This window comes from Pseudopodoces humilis, chromosome 10, assembly GCF_049639895.1.
Source record: "Pseudopodoces humilis isolate 2021_Gansu_Grassland_sample_001 chromosome 10, ASM4963989v1, whole genome shotgun sequence".
Taxonomy (NCBI): domain Eukaryota; kingdom Metazoa; phylum Chordata; class Aves; order Passeriformes; family Paridae; genus Pseudopodoces; species Pseudopodoces humilis.
This window is the reverse complement of record NC_142209.1, coordinates 24571024-24591282: the sequence shown is the minus strand read 5'-3', so window position 1 is coordinate 24591282 and position 20259 is coordinate 24571024. Positions and strand designations below refer to the sequence as shown.

The following is a 20259-nucleotide window of genomic DNA, read 5'->3' as shown; positions in this document are numbered from 1 at the left end:
ATTGCAATGCCTTATTTAGAATCTTACAAAAAATTAGGTACTTGTTATCTCTTTTCTCTATGGGGATGACTTAGATAAAGTTATAGAAAAAGCCCCAAACCCCAAATTTAATATTGACAGTATGGTAATTTTCTCTAGTGTTAAATATTATTAAAAGAAAATGTAAATGTGACACATTAACTATATAAATACAGGTTCAGATTCTGAGCTCCTAAGAAAGTTTTTGTACAGTAAGAATGTTGTTTTCTTGGAAACTGTGCCAAAATACAGTAAAACTCATGACATTTTCTGCTTTTATTAAATGAAAAACTCATTCCTCTTGTTCTGCTCTTCTGCCTGTTTTATCCCAGTGTAATTCCACCTACGTCTCTGGAAATACTTCTGTTTTTTATTAATGTCTATGAGTTCAAAAGAAGATAGGATTTAGTAGAGCTGAGTGCAGAGAGTTTACATGCAGACAAAAAGAAGAGAGAGAAATCTGACACAATATGCTGTGGAGTTGGATGGCAGCAACTTTGAGTTGTCTGTGCAATTGCAGTTGTTTAAAATGTCCAGGAAAAAATCCTTCTGGTCTCTATAAAAGCAGAGAAGTGGCCACCAGGACAAGGAGGTGGCCTCTGCACCCCAGCAAGCCACCCACGTCAGCAGTGATGGAGCTGCAGAGCTGCAGTTGGGTGTTTGAGCTCCCAGAGAGCTGATGGTTGGCTTCTGTAAGCCCAAGGAGAAAAGCAACTCCTGCTTGCTTAGATATCCATAAGAGCTTTTAAAAAATAATGTCCCATTAACTTTGGTTATCCTTTGGTTCATAGGAAAATACTTATTCATCAGGATTGGAAATGAATTTCTTCTCTGATTTCATTCCCCCACTTTTTAAAGTATTTCACCTCTCTTTTATTTTCTTTTTTCTTTGCCAATTAAACCTATCTTTTAGGTCTTCAGTTTCTTAGAATTTTTTTGTCAAAGGATAGCACTGCTGGAGTGAATCTCTTGTTTGCAAAGGTGTGTTTAAAAGATTAAGGCTGAACAGACATTCTTGTAATAGACATGGGATCAATGAAAGCTCTTCTTTTCCCAAGAAGCTTTAAGGCTTAGCAGCGAGGTTGATTTTTTTGTTTGTTTGTTTTAACTATAGAAGAAGTTGCATCTCTACCTGGGCTTCTATTGTTTGTGTGGTCTTCCACAGAATTCCTGAGCAAGAATTTACCCAACTCATCCTAAGCTTAGCTTGAGATGACAGATCTTCTCCTGCATGTATCAGTAGCCAAAGATTTTGTAGGTGATCTCTTCAGTAGGCAAGGGACCTGATTTCCCCCTTCTCCTACTTGTACCACTTGCAGCTTTTTAATTTACTTTTTAAATTTTCAGTTTTAGTGCTCATTCTATCGACAGCCTCCTGAGTTTCAGTGGGGCCTCACAAAGAATTTGGATACTACTCTGTGGGGCTGTGAGCAGCAGAATCCAATTTGGGACGGTGTCCTGGGAGGGATCTGAGTCAGGGCAGGAAGGAGAAGCCAAGGTGGCATCCACGCTCCAGCACCTACAGGATCTGAAGGCCAATGAACATTTTAACTTGGTGATTTGCTTGGCTAACTTTTGTGTAGGCAATTGCAGGAGGGGGAGAGACGAGGCCCTGGGTTAGTAGAACAATGACATTCATGCTTTAAATCCCTTAAAAACAAACTTAATGGCCATTGAGTACAATGCTCTGAACAGCCCTGCTGAATCAAAGGCTGGCTGAGGACAAGCTGAAGGTCCAGTTTGGTGGTGCAGAGTGTGAATCACCCTCACGGCTGCAGACCCTCAGCCAGAGCAAGAAGAGAACCTCCAAGGTCAGGCAAGGCTGTTCCAGAGCCAGCCTGCCAAGCTGGGAAAAGGCAAAGGATACAGAGAGCACAGGTCGTGGAGGGGAATGACCGAAGCTGTTCCAGTTGATTTTCTGCTGCTCACGTTATTTCTGAAAGGTGCCGTGGCTGCAGTCTTTCCTCGGGGGAGCGTTTGCTTTGTTTCCTCCAGGAGAATAACATTTAACTGCTTCAGCTGCAGAACAGAACCCTAATTCTGCAGCTGATCCGAGGAGAGGCTGCAGCCCACCTAAGCCCTTTGTGTGTGTTCTGTGTCTGTGTGCAGGTGCTCCCTGATGGGGTTTGATCTGAACCGGCACTGGGCAAATCCCTCTCCGTGGGCTCATCCCACCCTGCACGGAGTGAAGGAGCTCATCATCGACATGTACAACAACCCGGTGAGTGGGCACAGAGCTGCTGAGCCACCCCTTGTGCCGAGGCACCGACCCCATCCCTGCAGGACATCAGGGAACAGCTGCTCCTTGTGCCACAGGAAGCGTCAGAAGTGGAGAAAGCCAGTGAAATGAAGTTCAGCTCAGATTAGGGAGGAAATAACTCTGAAAGCGGGGCCTAGGTTCAGTTGAGCTGCTCTCATGCTCTGAGCTGGATTCGAGACAGCAGGCCCCCCAAACTGAATTAGGGAATGGCAGCGATGCTTAATCCGGGGCTCTGGCAGTGGTGGCTGTGTGGTGTGCAGTGCAGGAGGGGGAGAATATTTGCAAATGTTATATAAACACACACTCATGCTCGCTCAGAGAAGGAGAGGTGTTCTTGAAGGTGAAATCTGAGCTAATCAGAGGAGATGGATTGCAGAGAATATGGAGAAGAGGAGTGGGAGGGAGGCAGACAGCTATTGAATGTTTGACATCAAAGTGCAGAAGGATTATTGAATGTGGCACCTAAGAAAAACTGCTAAAAAAAAAATGGAGATGGGTAGGAAAAAATCACTACCAAAAAATAAGAGGAGATTTTATAGATTATTGTTTTTTTTTCATTATGGGATTCCTGGAATTTGTCCTTTCTTTTTGTTCCTCAAAATGGAGAGGGAATTTGAATCTTTAAGTCCCTGAAGTTTTGCTAGGTTTTCCTTTTGTTTTTTCTTTCTTTCCTTTTTGTTTCTGTGAAAAAGGACCTGGCTTGCCTTGATAATAAAGAAAGATGATTCTTACTCCCAGCTACATCATGTATAGGATAAGACCTCCTTTAATTTAACTCCTGGTTTTCCCAATGCATCTTAATTGGACTTTTTATCTTCCAGTAATAACTGTACAGAGGAGGTTTTAGGTACAAGGTAGATAGGTTAATAAATAAGATCCTTACATATGGACTGGAATCCAATTGCATGGAAAATATTTTCTTAGACTGTTAATTTTTTGGCACAGAATTTGTCCTTCTATTCAGTTTCTGCAGCACCTTGTGCTTTGTGCCTCTGACCAAGCCTCCCAAGCTCTATTAAAATGATGATAATAAAAATGGAAAGGCACAGGAAGGAGCTTTGGAGCCAGCCTGATCTTTCCTCTGTTTTCTACCCCAAAAAGCAAGACAGTTTTTCTTCTAGATGAGGTAGAGAGCATGCAGACTGCTTTGAGAAGAGGTTTTTTCCTAAGAATGAAGAGGTCTTTAAATATTATAAGAAGGTTTGGTATAGGGAAATGCTTGTAGCCAATAGGCTACAAATCCAAATAGACAAATCCTGACACTATTAAAAGTCACTGTCAGTAAAATAAAGCTATTCTTGGAGGTAGGGGGAAGTTCTTTTCAGCTTCATCCCATTCTAAGGAAGCTTTGGAAATTCTGGTAGCTTCCAGCTGTCCTATGTGTGAAGAATGAATTAATTTGCTTTGGTGGCTAAAATGAAAAATCAAAAGAACTTTGGTGAGAGCTGATTTGAAATGGAAATATTTTTTTTCTCCATCTTTCTGTCTCCCATTCTACCCAGTGATCAACCTGAGATGAACCAGTTCCAGTTCATTTCTTTCTGAGGGAAAGAAAAGGGAGCCTTTTAAAACACAAATGTAACATTTCATTTTCAATGTTATTTAATTCTTTTTTTTTTTTTTTAAAAATATTTTTTAAAATTTTTTTATTAAGGTACCAGCAAAATTCAGGTTGCTCTTCAGAATTCCATTTCTTCATGAATTAGCTACCCACTGGAAAAAAACCTTCTTGTCTGGCTTTATCATCCCCTTGTCAACACCAGTTTCTGGCAGTTTCAGGGATGCTCAGCAGTGCAATGCAGTATGTAGGATTACTGTTATTTTCAGGCAATACCAGATCCTTAGTCCCCCTGATCCCAGTAATGTTGGTATGAAAAGACCATATCCAAGGTGCTGGGACAGAAGGGGGAGACTCAGCTGCCTCAGAGGGTGGGCATGGGGCTGTCCATGCACCACCCTGCTGTAGCACTGACTGCTTTTATTGAGTTATGACAGAGTGCCAGAATAAAACCTGCTTTGAATCCCTTCAGGCAGCTAAAATTTTAGGTGGTTTTCAGGGGTAGAGTGATACTTTCAGATGACTAATACATGATAGATGGCTGGCTGCATGCACAGGTGACCTGCTGCAGGAGGGCTGGTGTCAAACTGTGACACATCAGGCATTTTGCATTTGAACATGTCTGTCCTGACACCTTCTCCTCACCTGAAGTCTTCCCACACTGGGGAATATGAAATGAAATAAAATGAAAACCCCAATTCCCTGAGAAATTATGTAATAAAAAAATAACCTTCATCCCACCCATTGCAGACAAGATCTGCTGTGAAGGGCTGTCCACTGAAGACTGGATTGTTTAAAGCAAGAGGAAGTTTGGCTTCATGTTGCCATTGCAGAACAGCTCAGTGCAGGACTTTTAGATGTATTCATTCCCTTAAATCACTTAAGGAAAATTAGCTGCCATAAGACCATAAACCCATGTTTTAAATATTGCTGCATAGGAGGATTTTTCTTCTGCTCTGCAGTATGGGAGATAAGCTCTTTCCTTTGAAAAAAAGTTCATTCTGGAGCAGAGAGGATGAGTGACACAGAAATAAGTGAAGTGGGTATGAGGCACACACACAATGCCACAGCTACAGTGATTCCAGCACTGAGTGTTCCAGGACTGAGTGTTTGCTGTAGTTACTGTATAAAAATAATCCAAAGCACTTGTGGTTCACTGTTCTTCTTGCCTTTACAAAGTGTGCTTATTTTATTTTAGTTTTAAAGCATTTCAGATACAGTAAGGACCATATCATCCTTAGGAAGGAATGGATGGGTCAGAACAGCAGAGAGAACAATAGGAAGTTTTTGATCTCTGTGCCACTGATTTTGACAGAGTAACTCTGATGATCAGTGTCATTACATTGACCTACATGGAGTGAGGGGATATTCTCAGCTGTTTCTAGTGGCATCAGTCTTGCAGATGAGACTGAAGTGATAGTCTCCTCTAGGTCATGTGCTGTTGGCTGGGATATTTCAGCTCCCAAGTACCTTTCCCTGCCCATATGTGAGCCAGCAATGTCTTCCCACCACTCCACCAGAGATACCTGTCGATGGTTTCCCTGTCTGCTGAGATAGCAGAACTATCTCAGAACATGAATGTATGATTTAAACCAGCCCAGCTGACTCTTGTTTGGAGCATGTTAAATCATGTTCATATGAGCCACTCCAGCACCCTTTAAAAGCAGGTTTAGTGAGTGCACTCAGGTCGTGTGTTCAGTGTCAGCTCAGCCCCCTCAATATGAGCATTGTGATATGGTCTTTACACATATCACAGATGTTCTTCCCCCATCTAGAGACCCCTGCCTCCTCCAAATGGACAACTCCCACATAATGAGCAGCTACTCAGTGTTTTGTTTTACCTTCAGTGTTCACTGTGCAGCCTTGTCTTGTGTTTACTGTGCACTGTGCAGTTCCTACACTGAAGATAGAACTGTTAATCTCCTCGTAGGCTCTTTTGTTCTGCTCATTGCTCATCCCTGGGAGCATTGCAGAAGTGTGGATTATTTTTTTTCGGGGGGGGGGGGGGTGTGGACCCTGTGAGAGACAAATGTTTCTTCCTTGTGTGGATATGAAACAGTTATGATCACACCTACTCATTGGTGATAGATGGTTTAAGATGCCTGGAATCAGATTTGTTTCATGGCATCCAGCAAAGATTGATACTTCCACTGTCTTGTTTCTGTCCCTTGCTTCTGCAAGGAAGATTGGAATAGACTGTTTCTGTCATTTGATTCTCCTAGGACTTAGGAGACAAGGAATAGGCAATGACTGACCACTTGGAATGAATCTGTTTCAAGTAATTTGCTCCTCCCAAGTGAAAATGCAGGCATGGGATTCAGGGCTCCGAGGCACTTTCACTGCAATGCTGGTCTTTGTGTTCTTTCTTCCGAGTTTCTTCTGTTCTGCCTCCTTTGCAAACTATTCCTTTGCTAGATGCTGTTCACCTTGTGCCCTAAGTGAGCTGGAAACAACAAAAATACTCACTTCCCTGAGATGTGGTCCTTAATTATCATCTCCTTCTTCATGCACACATATACTAAACTTTAATATTTCTGCATAAGTGACCTTTCTGTACACATTCCTGACTTTGGAGTGCTTGATGTTGCAGCCCTTGAGTACTTTTAATACTACTCTGGGTGAAAGCTTTCACTGATTCAATGCAAAATGAAAGCCCCAGCATGCTAAACTCTGAGTCATTGCTGGGCTGGAAGCTTTAGATCCAGCACACAGACACCTGCCACGAGGGCTGATGAATTAGCTGATAGAGGATGGCAATCTGCTATTGCTGTGGACAGGAAAGAGGGAGGGAAGGAGCCCGTGGGCTTTGGGGTGTCTGCTGACAACAGCATTAGTAATAAGATAGGATGAGTAAACACAATACTGTACGCATGGGTAGGGGTGGTATTTAAGGGTGAATGACACCTTTTATATTTTTGAGGAGGCTTTTTTTACAATCCCATGTGCAGGCTCAGATTTGAACAAAATCATTATTTTCCAATCTCCCTGTCTCTGAGGAGGCCTAGCTTTTGATCCAGGTAGGCTTGAGTGGGCAAGCAGTAAGAGTACAGGGGAATTAGCCTGGTAAGTCAATGTAACTGGATTCTTCAGAAGAAGAGTATATCCTCTTCAGAAAGAGAATATATTTGCTTTCTTTCAAAGTTACAGAATGTACAGTCCTCTGGGTCTGTGTTATCATCACTCCCCAGGCCCTTCTTTAGAGACAGATGGGTGTCCTCCTAGGGCTGGCTCCCCTCAGAACATCCTGCACCTCACTGCTGCAGGAAGACAGCAGAAAGACGGTTTTGGGGGAAAAGGCTTGATCTCAGAGTTCCAGCTTGTGGCTGATAAGCCTTGATAATAGAGAACAGGTGAGATGGAAGGCTGAGTGGTGTGTGAAGCAGGTGAGCTCCCAGATGAAGGGGAACATGTTGTCTCCCTGTCTGTCTGTAACTCATTTAGAGCTGACTGTCCTGTCCAGACAGGTGGTTTCTCCAGGCTTCCCCATTGCCAAGGAGTACAGCCTCTTTGCCCCGCTGTGCTCACAGACTTCCTTTCCATTTTCTGTTTCTGACACTCTGGTTCTGTGTTTTCATTGCTCTCAGGAGTTTGCAGGTGTTCTTACCACTCCAGACCGCTTCCCAGCTCCTTCATAGATGCAGTTTGGGTGTTGATGCTTGATGAAGTCACTCCATCACTGCCCCTCTTCTTGCTGCTCTGTTTCAGACATGATTTAGTCCACTCACTGCCAATGTTGTTGTTCAGCTGACATCTTTTCTAGGCCTCCAGTAGCACCATTTAGAGTGTATTGTCAAGGAGAGGACTTGTGACTGTGCAGGAGCCATGGTCCAAGTGTGGTGTTGTGGGACTGCTCCACATGCAGCTCATCCAACCCCCCACTTTCTCCATCATCCTCAACTTTTGCAATGAAAAAGATCAGGATATTATTTTTTCCTCTTATCCCTACCACATATTGAGAGAAGAATTCTGGTTTTATGGAAAACTAAGTCACAGAATATAGACTTAGAGTCCTGGAACTGACAGTTTTGGGGATACTATCCCAAATGGCAACGTTGCTTTAGTGGCCTCACATCCTCTCTGCCTTGGGCAGTGCCACATTCTTCACAGAGAGCTCCATATTCAGCAAAATGCTGCTGGTCTCCAAGATGTGTGTGCTTTGCTGGAGAGTGACATAAATTTCATTTTTGTCCTGTAAAGTGTGTCAATCTTAGAGGCTCTGCTTCCACTCATCTCATGAAATGATGTTGTTAGTATTACCATCAATGTGATACTGGATAGCTGACAAGTATAAAAACAGATTTTGCAAGGTTTTCACATCAAAACTGTACATTTAGGCTTCTTATGCTATAAGCCCTCAAGTTGCATTTTCTAATCTAACATCTGAATGACTGCAAGCAATTGTTTTCTCTTCAAATATTCTTCTTTTCCCTCATCATCTCCCCTGCTCTTGTTATAAATTGGAGCAGCAAACTGGAAAATATTTCACTGGAAAATTATAAACTCATTCTCAGTCTAGCTGAAGACAGTTTGAATGTTAATAATTGTTTAGAAAGGCTGTGGATTGGGGTTTGGTGTTGCTCAGAACTCACTTGGAGCCAAACAGATCAGCTGGGGTCTGCATCATCTGCTGTGAGGAGTCGTAGCAGATTAACACAGGGTAATGAGATCTGTAGCATCACACACTACCTGGCTCCACTTGCTGCTAGCAGAGCTCTTACACTTCTTTCCCCTGCTAAGCAGCTCAATAGCAGTGAATAATCATTTTTAACTTAATATTGAATTTTGAGAGCCCACTGGGAAGTGATACTCAGAGAGTCCCTCAGACACCCTGGGCTGTCCTTTGTACCTGATGGTTTTTGCTCCAGCATCAAAACAGCCATTGCTGTTTGGCATCGTCTTTTGCCAACAGACCTCGGGATAATATAGTTTATGTTACTCTGAGTTCTTCTTCTCTGTTGAACAGTAGTAAGGACAACCTTTCAGTGCTGTATTTTAGCAGTATGCTGTATCCATTATTGTCTGATTCCAAAGCTTGTGCTTAGGATTTTGTCTCTATTTCACACCTCCCTGTTGGACCAGTATAATCAGAGTTACTAATGCTCTAGCTAGGATTCTGCTTCATATAGGCTGTTTAAAAGTATTCCCATTAAACTCTTCTCATTGTTAAATAAGGATAAATTTGGTATCTGCTGGCAGAAGCAAAGGTGGTGTGCGTGATCAGTTTGTTAGCTATGGCATTTTCTGATAAGCAATCTTGTGAGAGTAACAGTTCAGAGGGACTTCTCAGTTCCTTTCGTGCAATTTTAACAATTCTGCTTCCTGGAGTAAACATTCTGTCTTGATCTAGTAATATGTTCTATGTTTATACCTGGTGAAGCAGCTTCTGATCTTAACAACTTTCTTCCCACAGTCCTTTAAACACACACAAAATTCAAAGAAACTTGCAAATAGCAGAGCTGGTTTTACACTAGAACAGAGTATTTGCAGGAGATGGTGAATCTTTGCTGCTGGAGGGTTTTATGACAGATATTTATTGGGAAAAGGTTTAGATGGAGTTAATTCCCTTTTGAAGCAGTTGAATACACTCAATAAGCTACAGATTTCCTTCTCATCTCCAATTAATCTATGATTTTTGTCCCTTCCCTTTGCTTTGTTTTCAACATGTAAATTTTCATAAATATAAATGTATATATAAGAGTGAATATATCATTTCTCTGGTAACTCTTAGGAATCATTGACACTGTTAGATGAAGTTCCACGTGCAACTGTGAACTCCTTGTTAAAGTGATAGTCAAGGAAGGGAGTGCTCTTCAGGCCAGCCAGTGCTAATACTCTTATTTTTTGCTAAGGAAAATTTATATTTTGAAATTATAAATCACATTTCATCTAAACTAGACAGGGTTTTTGGCTGGTTTTGTTTTGTTTTATCACACTTGCACGTTCACAACCTAGCTCTGGATGATGGGTCACTGTATTTTTGTCAAATACTCCGGATTCTCCAGGAAACAAATCTGAAATGTGTCCACAGCTACCAAATTTCTCTCTGTTCATACTCAGTCATTGTGCTCATCATGTCATAGTGGTAACCTCTGACATGGGTTATGCTTTCTTTGGTTGGCTGGGGTTTATTTTTGCTATCCTTTTGGTAATGTTTTTATCTAGACTAGGAACAGTTTTAGAAAAACACAATAACACAAAGAGGAGCAAAACATTTTAATCCCAGAGATTAAAATTTTGGTTTTTTCAGCACAATAAAGGCCAGTTTTCATTTGTACCTGACTCTCCTAAGCTGTTGCTCTCCATGGTACTGAGACACCTGCACAAAGCACTGCAGACAGGTTAGTGTGTGGCTCACTACCATATTTCTAGCTGTCCCTTTACTCAAATCTGATATTCTCACAGGCTGTGCTAATTGTCGTGTACTGTGACACACTACTGTGTGTAGTAACCATCCGGTGCTCTAAACATCTGAACCAGTTTGGTTGTTGGTTTGGTTTTTTTCTTTCCAGGAGTTTGCCATTCTGAGGAATCTCTGTGCTTTTTGTTTGGGACAGACATGTTAGTTATGACCTCCACTTTGCAGTGATCTACTGTACACCTTATCTTTTCTTCCAGGTGTTTTATTGCTATTACATGGAACTTATGTTGTTGCTTTCTTAGTTTTAGCTCAGCATCTCAGTCTCCTTCCACGGCACTTTAGGGCCTTTAGTCAAACTCCTCTCTTTTACCTTGGATCAAAATATTATCCATCAAAGCTTTAGTATCCTCTCTCCCATCAAAACATGGTTGTATTTTCCTGGGATGTGCCTAGGGGGCTGAACACAACTCAAACATCCCTCTAGGAAATAGTGTCTCCTAAAATAGTTTTTTGAAGATGTACAGCCATGTTCTATATTTTTCTGGGGGCATCTGCCAGAACCCTGCTGATGAATCAGAGCCTTCTCTTCAAAGAATTTACCCCTTGCCAATGGAAGAAAATATTCCCTTTATATAATACACTTTTTTTTTCTTGGACTGAGTGTTCGAGAAGGGTTCAGTATGGACTTTTTTCTCCTTCTCTTGCATCTTCTTCCTGCTTATACATTTTGTAATTCTTACAGATGTGTTGTCGATTTCCTCTTATCATGTGCATTGAGGAGGGAGGGTTTTGGTTTTATAATTTTAAGTAGCATTAATCAGGGATTGGCTGACACGTTTAGTGCTGCATTCACACTTTCCTCGAGTCTGGGAGATATCATTAAGCTCCTCAGTAATTCTGGTTTCATGTTTCTCCTCCCCTCCTCAGTTTTTCAGTGCGACGGGAGAGTTTGAGATTTATTTTTTTTAGCCACTTATGAAAAACTCCCCTTTCCCATCTGCTTCTTCCCCAAGTGCTTCTATAAAGTGGGTCAGAGTCGAGGTCACTGACAAGTCTGCTTCAGTGCTTGCATTTGAGCTGCTGAGCAGTGAGGAGAACCAGCTCCTGCACAAAACAGAGCTCAATTCCAGCTGCCTCTTGCCAGAGCTTCTTGGAGTCGGGGCTTCTCACTGGATGCAAGTGGAAATGCCTGGAATGAGCTGATCCATTTTATTTTTCCCACTTCAGAAGGTGTTGGGACCATGCCCTTTGTTCAGTTTTCCTGGGATTGCATTTGCCTTTTAAGACACAGAGGCAAAGTCACTGCCAGGGCTTTTTTATTTAATACAAAAGAGCTCTTAGTATTCAAAAATGATTTAGAGACAGCTGGCCAAGTGTTTGACCTAGCTATGTCTGTTCATGCTATTCTACTGGTGCAAGATAGCAGTAATAGAGCCAGTGGACAATTAGCCCAGTGTATGCAATGAAGATGGGTAAAGTGAAATGCTGATTTTAAATGAGAATATTGACATAATAGCATCTCAATTAGGGAGCACTGGAATAGCAGTGTAAAATTATACACTAATAACAGAGGAAACCAAGCCAGCAGAGGAGTGACATTATAGTTCAAAGAAAGATCGGAAGCAAAAAAGAGAAAAGAAAAGAAGGGAAAAAAACAACAACAACAAAAAAAAAAGGGAGTGGATTGTATCAACAAGTACTGAAAAATCCCACAATCTCTATGAATTAAAATTTCATGCTAAAATGGGATGGTAGCACTAAGCATCTTTGGCCTCATACTCAGAATTACCACAGAAGCAATGAGGACTCAAAGAATGTAATGACAGAGCCTGATGAAGGGTCATGATTAAAGTTGTTGTAGCAGCCACATTTATACACTTTAAAAATGACATCTTCTGGAAGCAAAAAATCAAAGAGCCTGAAAGAGAAGAACAATTTTTTTTTTTAATTTATCCCTTAGTAAGGATTGAGTCTTGTTTGAAGATGTAGCTGTCATAGAAAAATTCCATGATAATAAACAGAAACATAAACATACTCAAATTCATCATTCCTGGTGCAATATGAAAACCAAAAAAGACCTTAGAATGGCACCTACTTCTGAAAGGGGGCCAACATAAAACAGAAAAGAAATCTGAAAGCAGTAGCTATAAGGTCAAAACAGAACAAAATAAGACTTTGGGTGACATGGCAGCTATATAAAATCACCATTTTAAGGGGCATTTTTGCAATTTTACTGTTAGAGAGTGTGTTACCCCTGTTTGAAAAACTCCACAACTTTATAAAAGGTTGCATGAGAAGTTAACAAAGGGCATTATTGGAATGAAGGAGGTCATTAGCATTAAAGGACACCCTTTGAAGTCTTGCCCAAATGAACTAAGGAAAAAAAAAAACCCAGTACACTCTGGCAAGTTAAATGCAAACCCATAATAATAGCGGACAAAAACAATTTTGAAGAATAACTTGCTAAAGGCATAAAAACTAATAATAAAAACTTTTTCAAACACATCAGAGGCAAGAAGCCTGCCTGAAGGTCTATAAGGTTGATAGATGATCAAGATGTAAAAGAAGTGCTCAAGGAAAATAAGGTCTTTGCAGAAAAGCTAAATGAGTTATTTGCTTTGGTGTTCACAGTGAGGAGCCTAAAGGGAATTCCCAAATTAGAGCTGCTCTTTATGGGGGACAAGTCAGATAACATGGATAACAGTGGTTTAATGGGAGTTTTCATTTTTGAAAGCAGAATTTATACATCTGGTAGCCTTTTTTCAGGGGTTTGACGAGCGTGAAGATAAAGGCAGTCAACCTGTTGCCTATTTTGAATTTCTGAAAAGCATTGGCAAATTTCTAACCAAATGATTTTAAAGAAGTGAAGAATCCAAGCTGGGTGATATGAGTTTTTGTGCTCCCCTATGCTTTTACTTGCATTGTTTCCTTAACCATCCTGTGCTGCCCACATCCAGGGATCCCTGTGAGGCTGCTCTTTCATGAGTTTGTGCATGGCAGAAAACCCACAGCTCCTGCTACTGCTCTCTGACAGCCTCTTGTACAATTCCTCGATTAAAGTAGAAGGGGTGGCTGTCTGATGGCTGGATTGGCGCTATCAGGTTTGTGGACAACCAATAGTGGGTGCTTGGCCTAAAAGAGAGCTCTGTTCTGTCCTGTTTTCCTCTGCATTCCTGTAATTCTGGTGCTTGGGGACATCTGAATCTCAGTGGAGTTACTTTGCAGTGTCATACAAAAAAGCAAAAAGTGAAGCTGTGTTTTGATGGGGAATATTTACATACTATATGATTTCCCTGGATAAAAGATCATTATCCTCAGGGGAAGCCATTATATTGTCTTTGTGACAACATGCAGAGGTACAGGACAGGTCCACTGATTTCTTGGCATATGCCATTCCAAGATAGTAATCCCAGATAATCCTGTAGAGTCTCCACTGCTTATTTTCGGTTTGTGCCTGGTTTATTGTGTCAACCAGAGCCCCTGCCTGAGAACAGGAATCCTGTGAGAAAAACAGAGCAACTGCCTAACAGCTGAAAGGAAGGTAACTAATGGATCCAGTGGGGATATTTAGGCAGATAGGCTTTAGTTACAGAGTGGGTGACTAGAGCTGAACAGATAATGCTGTTTCCCCTCTGCAGACTATAATAGATATCCTTTATGATTTCAAGTTGCCAGGATCTTTTCCTTTTGCACACTCATCCTATGAGAATTATAACGAAGCAGAGCTGCTTCCAGAGTTGTTATTTTCCTTAAACCTGAAAAACTGCTCTTTTCATTTCATAGGCATCAAAAAATAGCTTAATGCTGGTAGCATTACTAGCTGGCTTTTGCAGGCAGCAACCCTGCAGTTTTGCATATGTTTTCTTGATCTAGAGCCCAGTTTAGGCTGTTGGATGGGGGTCTGTGTCTCTAATGTTCCATAAGTGCAATTATAGAAAGAAATTGCTTATTTGAATCATTAATCAGCCTCTGGATGGCTGCAAGTTCTTATATTTCATGGCTGGTTTCCATGATGTATGTGACCTATTCATAGCGTTGCTCAAGCTGCACTGGAACAAGACTTAATCCCTGTTCTTGTTAAAGCTTTTCTGCTGACTTCCTTCTCTAGTTTATGCTTAGAAACTCTCCCAAACCCAGAGGACCACTATATGCAAACCTGCTGGAAAGGCTCCTCAGACAAGAAAACTGAATTAGTAGCTTAAATCTTTCAAGTTAGTGTTACACGACAGATCGATGTTTCCTATGTGGATGCATTCAGTCATCTCTTCACAATCTGATTACTATTTGCCTTGTGAAAAATCCAATTAAAATTAATGTATTAATTAACAGAAGTTTAATTTTCTTCTTGTCAGGAGATACATCAAGATGTTGGAATTTTATCACATCAAAGTTAGCAATAGTCCCCATCTTAAAAGTATTTTGAAAGCTTCTACTTGCTGTCTTCTGCAGTGCTGACACCGGTGGATCAATAGGTTTTTAAAAGCAGACAGGAATCACCGTGATAATCTAGTCTGACTTACAAAGTACTAAATATCATCCATCATGGTTTTCCTAAATGGGCATCAAAGTCTGAGCTTCCCCAACTTCTGGTGGCTTAGCTGTTAGAGAAAATGACTGATCTAAAAGAGCTTAGAGGATTTATCTCACAAGAGCATCTGGAATATCAAATATTTCTCTAAATATCTTCAAAAACTCCATTCCCGTGCTGGTAAGGTGGTTTTCTTTAAACGAATTCTATTCTTTACAAAAAAAAAAAATAAAAAAATTATATATACATATATATATATATATATATATATGTATTCCTTTTTCTCTTCAGTACATCTACATTCTGGGAACTGACATATAGGAAAATGCAGTGTAGAGCTGTATTACTGAGCTGGGTCATTTTGATGCCCTGAGCTGCAGAACCTGATCACACTTTGTGATAAATCTGCCTGAACATGCCAAAAGCCAGGGATACTCCAACATGTGAGCTGCCTCCTTCATTTCTGTGGGGCTTGTCCGTGTTCCAGGGTGATGCCTTTAGCAACAATGTTGATAATTATGTCATTATTTCTCAAGAAATAGGAAGGATCACATTATGAAGACTGAGAATCCTTGATTCACATAAATGTACATCTGGGAGATACAGAGAGTTGCTTGAGCATAAACAGCAAAATTTAAGTTAACACACACCATGGAGTGCGTGAGCAGGGAGGAAAAATCAGCAATGTGTTTGATCCTGCTGAAAAGGGAGCTCAGCAAGATAAATGTGCAGGCCAAGTTTGTGAAAGCAGTGCAGCTTTGCTCCCTCCTTCATCCTGATGTTTGTGTCTGGTTCACAGAATCCCAGGACACTTTGGTTTAGGAAGGACCTCCAGAGATGATCCAGCCCAGCTCCAAGGCAGGGTCACCTGGAGCAGGTTACACAGGAGCATGTCCAGGTGGGTTTGGAATGTCTCCAGAGAGGGAAATCCATAACATCCCTGGGCAGCTGTCCCAGTGCTCTGCCCCTCTCGGTGTGCAGAATTTCCTGTTGAGGCTGACACCACTGACCCTCCCTGGCCACAAGGACACTGCCAGCTCATGGTCAAGGTCAAAACAAACCTTTGTATGTCTTGATGTATAGAATTTAATGGGGGTTTTTTGGTAGTTTTGGTATTTTTTTCCAATTAATAACACTGTATAATATGTAATGCTACTTGTATTTTCATGTGATTTTGTTAAATAGGTTGTTGCTTTAAATCTTTTTATTTATGGGCTGTCCCTTGAATGTTCTGTTTTTAACTGTGAGAATATCATGCATTTAGATTTTGATTTTCAATAGTACCCTCTGAAATAGGATCCTACCCTGTCTCACTATATCTTGAAGACAAACCTCCAAAGTTTAAATGCAAGTTAGGAATCAGTTTATGCCCTACTGAAATGTAGTCACCTCTGGAAAAGACCCCATCATCAGATCACTATTTGAAGGCTGTTTACTTAGATGTACATCAAGAAAAATCTATTTCTGTTCTGAGTCCAGCTAATCTATTGTTTTGTATTTTTTGAAAATAAACTGCTTTCATCTCAGTATTGGTCTTCTGCTAGGGAATTTGTGGTGGTTTATGACTTTCCCCAAAAAGGATATTCACTGTAGAATTAAATCTCAGCAGGACTAGATTTAATCCTCCCTGATGACTTGTAGTCTGTGGAAATGTTATTGCCTGTGCTTGGTTGGTGAGTCTGCCCTTCAGGAGCTGGATGTTCTCCTCTTGCTGCAGTTAACACATGCTATAGAGACAGCTTTTTATTCTGTTTATGTCCCTTGATAATGGCTGTATTGATCTGGCCTGATGTAAGCAAAGGTTCACAGTTCGCCCAACGTTGCTAAGGGTACCAGACTATTACTGCCACCAGCAGACACATTCCATCATCCCTCAGCCTCGGTGTGTGAAAGCTGGAGCAGCAGGATGCCACATGTTGGTGACTCAGGAAAATGGCATGTGTCAGAATCTGGCATATGTCAGACTTGGATGCTGCTAAAATTAGAGTGTATTTTTTGTCATTTTTGTTTTGACTGCCAAGCAATGCAGGAACGTTTAAAGGTTAGCCTAATTTTCACTTGTTTGGAAACATAAGTCACAATGAAAATGGTGTGCAAAACCACCTATGAATTTTGTTGTCAAATAACTCAGCATTCCTTTCTTTTAAAAAATTATCAAAGTGGCTAGAGCTGCCATGGGCCAGGAGGAAAAAGGGTGAGGCAGGTAGGATGTTGTGTCCAGCTTGACAGCTCTGGGCAAATTACTTCATCATCTCCTTGCCTGTTCAGTTCAACAAGGAATTTTCACTAGAAAGCAAAAGCCAGGAGGAAAGGTTTTGAGCCTGAGTTTTGACTTGCAGCAACTCCAAGCAGAGCTGCAGGAGTGAGAACTGCTGAATCTCCTAAAGCTGCTGGGGGTGTTTGGCTCTTTGTTTAGGAAAACAGTTTATGTCTGTGTACTTGGTTCTCCTAGCACAAACCACCAGTTGTCCCTGGAAATAAGAAATAATGATCCAGCTCTGCAATGATGAATGTGTCTCACCATGACAGAATACTTCAACCTGTTTTAGTCCATTTTTAAAAGCAAGAGGCCTGACACCATAGCTGGGAAGGGGTGGTGGTGAGAGAACAGGATTAACTCCTAGATCAGTAGGGTGGGTTTCTTCCCCCAGAGTCCAAGGTGGGGGATAGATTAGCTGATTTAAAGTGAAGACTGTTTTCATCTTTTTTCCTTCTCCTTGAGAGCTGGAAAATTCTGGTTGCTTGATCCCATGTTACCCTGGTTGCAGTCTGTTAATTCCATTCTCCAAGTGGTGTGGTTACCTTCTAACAAGATTAGAGGAAGGGAGGGAGTAAAGTGCTCAGCTGTCCTCTGGAGACCCTTGGAAAGGGTGATTTGGACTGGGTTGCCAGGAGAAGTGGTGCAACAAGCCCCATCCAACCCAGCCAATTTACAGTTGTCATAGTAGTGTATTGTTCTCTGCAAAGCCAAATATTTAGCAGTTGTTGTGTGTTAGTCAAACTGAGATACAGCAGTGTTGAAAAGGTGGGATTCTGGACAGTGTTTGCAAATAACTTTGTTGATTTCAGCAGTGTTGTAATAGCAAAGGGCAATGAAAATTGATATCATAACAGACATTATTCTTTTATGTCATTAGTGAATATAACTTCAAATGCAGTTTGCTAGATCTGAAACACAGAAATTCATCCAAGCACAACATTATTTTAGTTTTCAGTCTTGTTTTGGGAGTGCCAGTATCTTTGACTGAAATCAGTGGAAGCTGTAAATGATCACTGTGACTGCTTTTTGCCATGCAGATTGATTTATCACCTGAACCATTAATATCTGTGTGCTGAGAACAATGGGGAAAGTGTATGTGTGTGTGTCTGTACATATATTACATCTATAGTGTGTTTTACTCGTTGTTTTCCTGTTGATTATGTATTTTGCAAAGGAATTTATCTGCATCTCTTCCCTGTGGAGTTCAGAAGTATGATTGGATCTGGTGCTGCAGTTCAGGGAGAGGCTGGAGCAGTTGATATAAAGCTTGGGAGCCATTTACCAGGCTGTTACAAAAGCTGTGGTCTGCACTGGGTACCCAGGCCCAAAATGCCAGGGAGAAGCTGCCATCTGGCTTTGCAGGCTGGCCAGCATCAGAAGGGTCTGTGCTAATTGGAGCACAGCCCCTCAGTCAGCTGTGGGGAGCCATCCTGCAGGAACCTGGAGACAGACTGGAAGAGCTGACAGGAATTTTCCTGCTCTAACTTGTGTGATGCAGGGTTGGATGGAGCCCACTGCCAGCTGCCACCCTCATTCAGGAACCTGTAGAGAGAATAAAGCTGCACTAGGGCTCACTGGCTCTGTACCCCAGCTAATTTTGTTAATAACAAAGTCAATGTCCTCTTGAACCACACTGGGACTTGATGGAGTATTTTAGGATTTTTATCCTTTGGACTGGAAATTATAGAACAGACTGCAGACAGAGTATATTGGATTATCTCCTCCTAAGTGCAGATTTCACCTCACCATAGATTTCTTCAGCTTGGTAGAGCTGTAGTAAAGCACAGGTGAAGCTATTTCACTGTATGAAAGGCTGTCACTTGAATAAACAAAATAACTAGTTCTGGTAAGCAAACAAGTGAATGCTGTTTAGATGTCGCTGAGCTTTATTATTTTAGTACCAGTAAATCCCATTTATTTTAACTTTGCTCATCTGAACTAATTGTGTAGCCTAAGCTTTTCTCACTGTGCTACTCAGTCCTTTTGCATTAAAATTAAAGTAGAGGAGGGTGAGATACAAAAACTCAGAAGGCAAATTGACTTATGTTTAAAAACTAAGAATGTGGAAACAGCCAATTTGGCTGTAACAGTTTGAGATCAGAAACTGTATTTGCAAAAGGAAGATATTTTTAAGATGATCTACTTTTTTCTCCCCTTTCTCAATATCTTTAAAAAATGCATCTGGTAATGGCTTTCAGAAACAGCTCTTGGACAGGATATGTTTGAAAAACCTTGCTGAAATTTTGCTGAAGGTACAAAAGGACAAATATTCAGCCAGATAAATGGAGACAGAAGGGCACTGGGAGGATGTTAGCTTTCCCCTGAACTTCTTGTAGCAGTAAGCATTTTAAAGTAATTTTGCATAACCTCATGGAATATGAGTGAAAACAGCTTTACTGTACATTGGGCAATAACAGAGCAGGCTTGACTTATTTTGTGAGTTGACACCCTTGAATGTAATAAAGTGCATGGATTGAATTTAGGAGCAAAATAAATAACACACAGGTTATTAAACTCCCTGTGTTATTCATGACCATCTTGCATTTAGCAAAACTTTCCATTCTGAAGTCTGCTGCAAGCTGCCATGGAAAATCTAGTTTGTCCCAGAGGAGCAATGCAGGAGCCCAGGGAATGCCACAGCAAGCACATGGCTGGTTTTAGAGCCTTGCTGAGGCATTAAGGTGGTGTACTAAGAGCACAAAACCTTCTAAGAAATGCCTCATTGCACTCAGGGGAGCTTCTGATTATTCTTATGGTGTTACAGGAGGGGGTGACCAGTCTTCCTCTATGATGTCCAGCTAAATGACGAGGAATCTTGAGACAAAAAAACTCCACTTGTCTGTTTTTAAAGGTGTGGCAGAAAGAAAAATTTGTGACAAATTTTGCTTGAGGGGCTGCCTGGTGCCAAGTGGCCTCCAGGTTTTCAGTCACCTGGCAGCAGCACTTCACTGCTTGAAGGGATCTTAGTGCTATGTGTGAGGGATAGATAAGGGTGCTTGGGAAGAAATGGCATTTATTCTGAATAAAGATGGATCTGCAGCCTCCCTACTGGCATGTAATCCTTGCAGTTCTGGGGTTATTTCAATCAGCCTTAGATCTCCTCTTAAATCTGGCTGTCATTCAAATGGATTTGGCCACTGCAGCGGTGCCAGGGCCACAGCCAGCTGTGGAGCATGCTGCTGTCCCGAGCACAATGAGGCAGCAGTTTCTGTGTTCAGCTGTACCCACAGAGCCAAAGGGAACAGGAAGGTGAGCCTCACGTGATGGGAGTGGAGGG

At 41.4% G+C, this 20259-nt stretch overlaps 1 protein-coding gene across 1 annotated transcript in view; it reads left to right on the top strand.

The window, feature by feature from the left end:
* Nucleotides 1-20259, top strand: part of LOC102112919 (AGBL carboxypeptidase 4) — an 878734-nt gene that overhangs the window by 730685 nt on the left and 127790 nt on the right. Inside the window, exon 9 of the mRNA XM_014250851.2 lies at nt 2128-2239. Within this exon, the coding sequence (XP_014106326.2) occupies nt 2128-2239 (112 nt within the window). The remainder of the gene's footprint in view (nt 1-2127; nt 2240-20259) is intronic.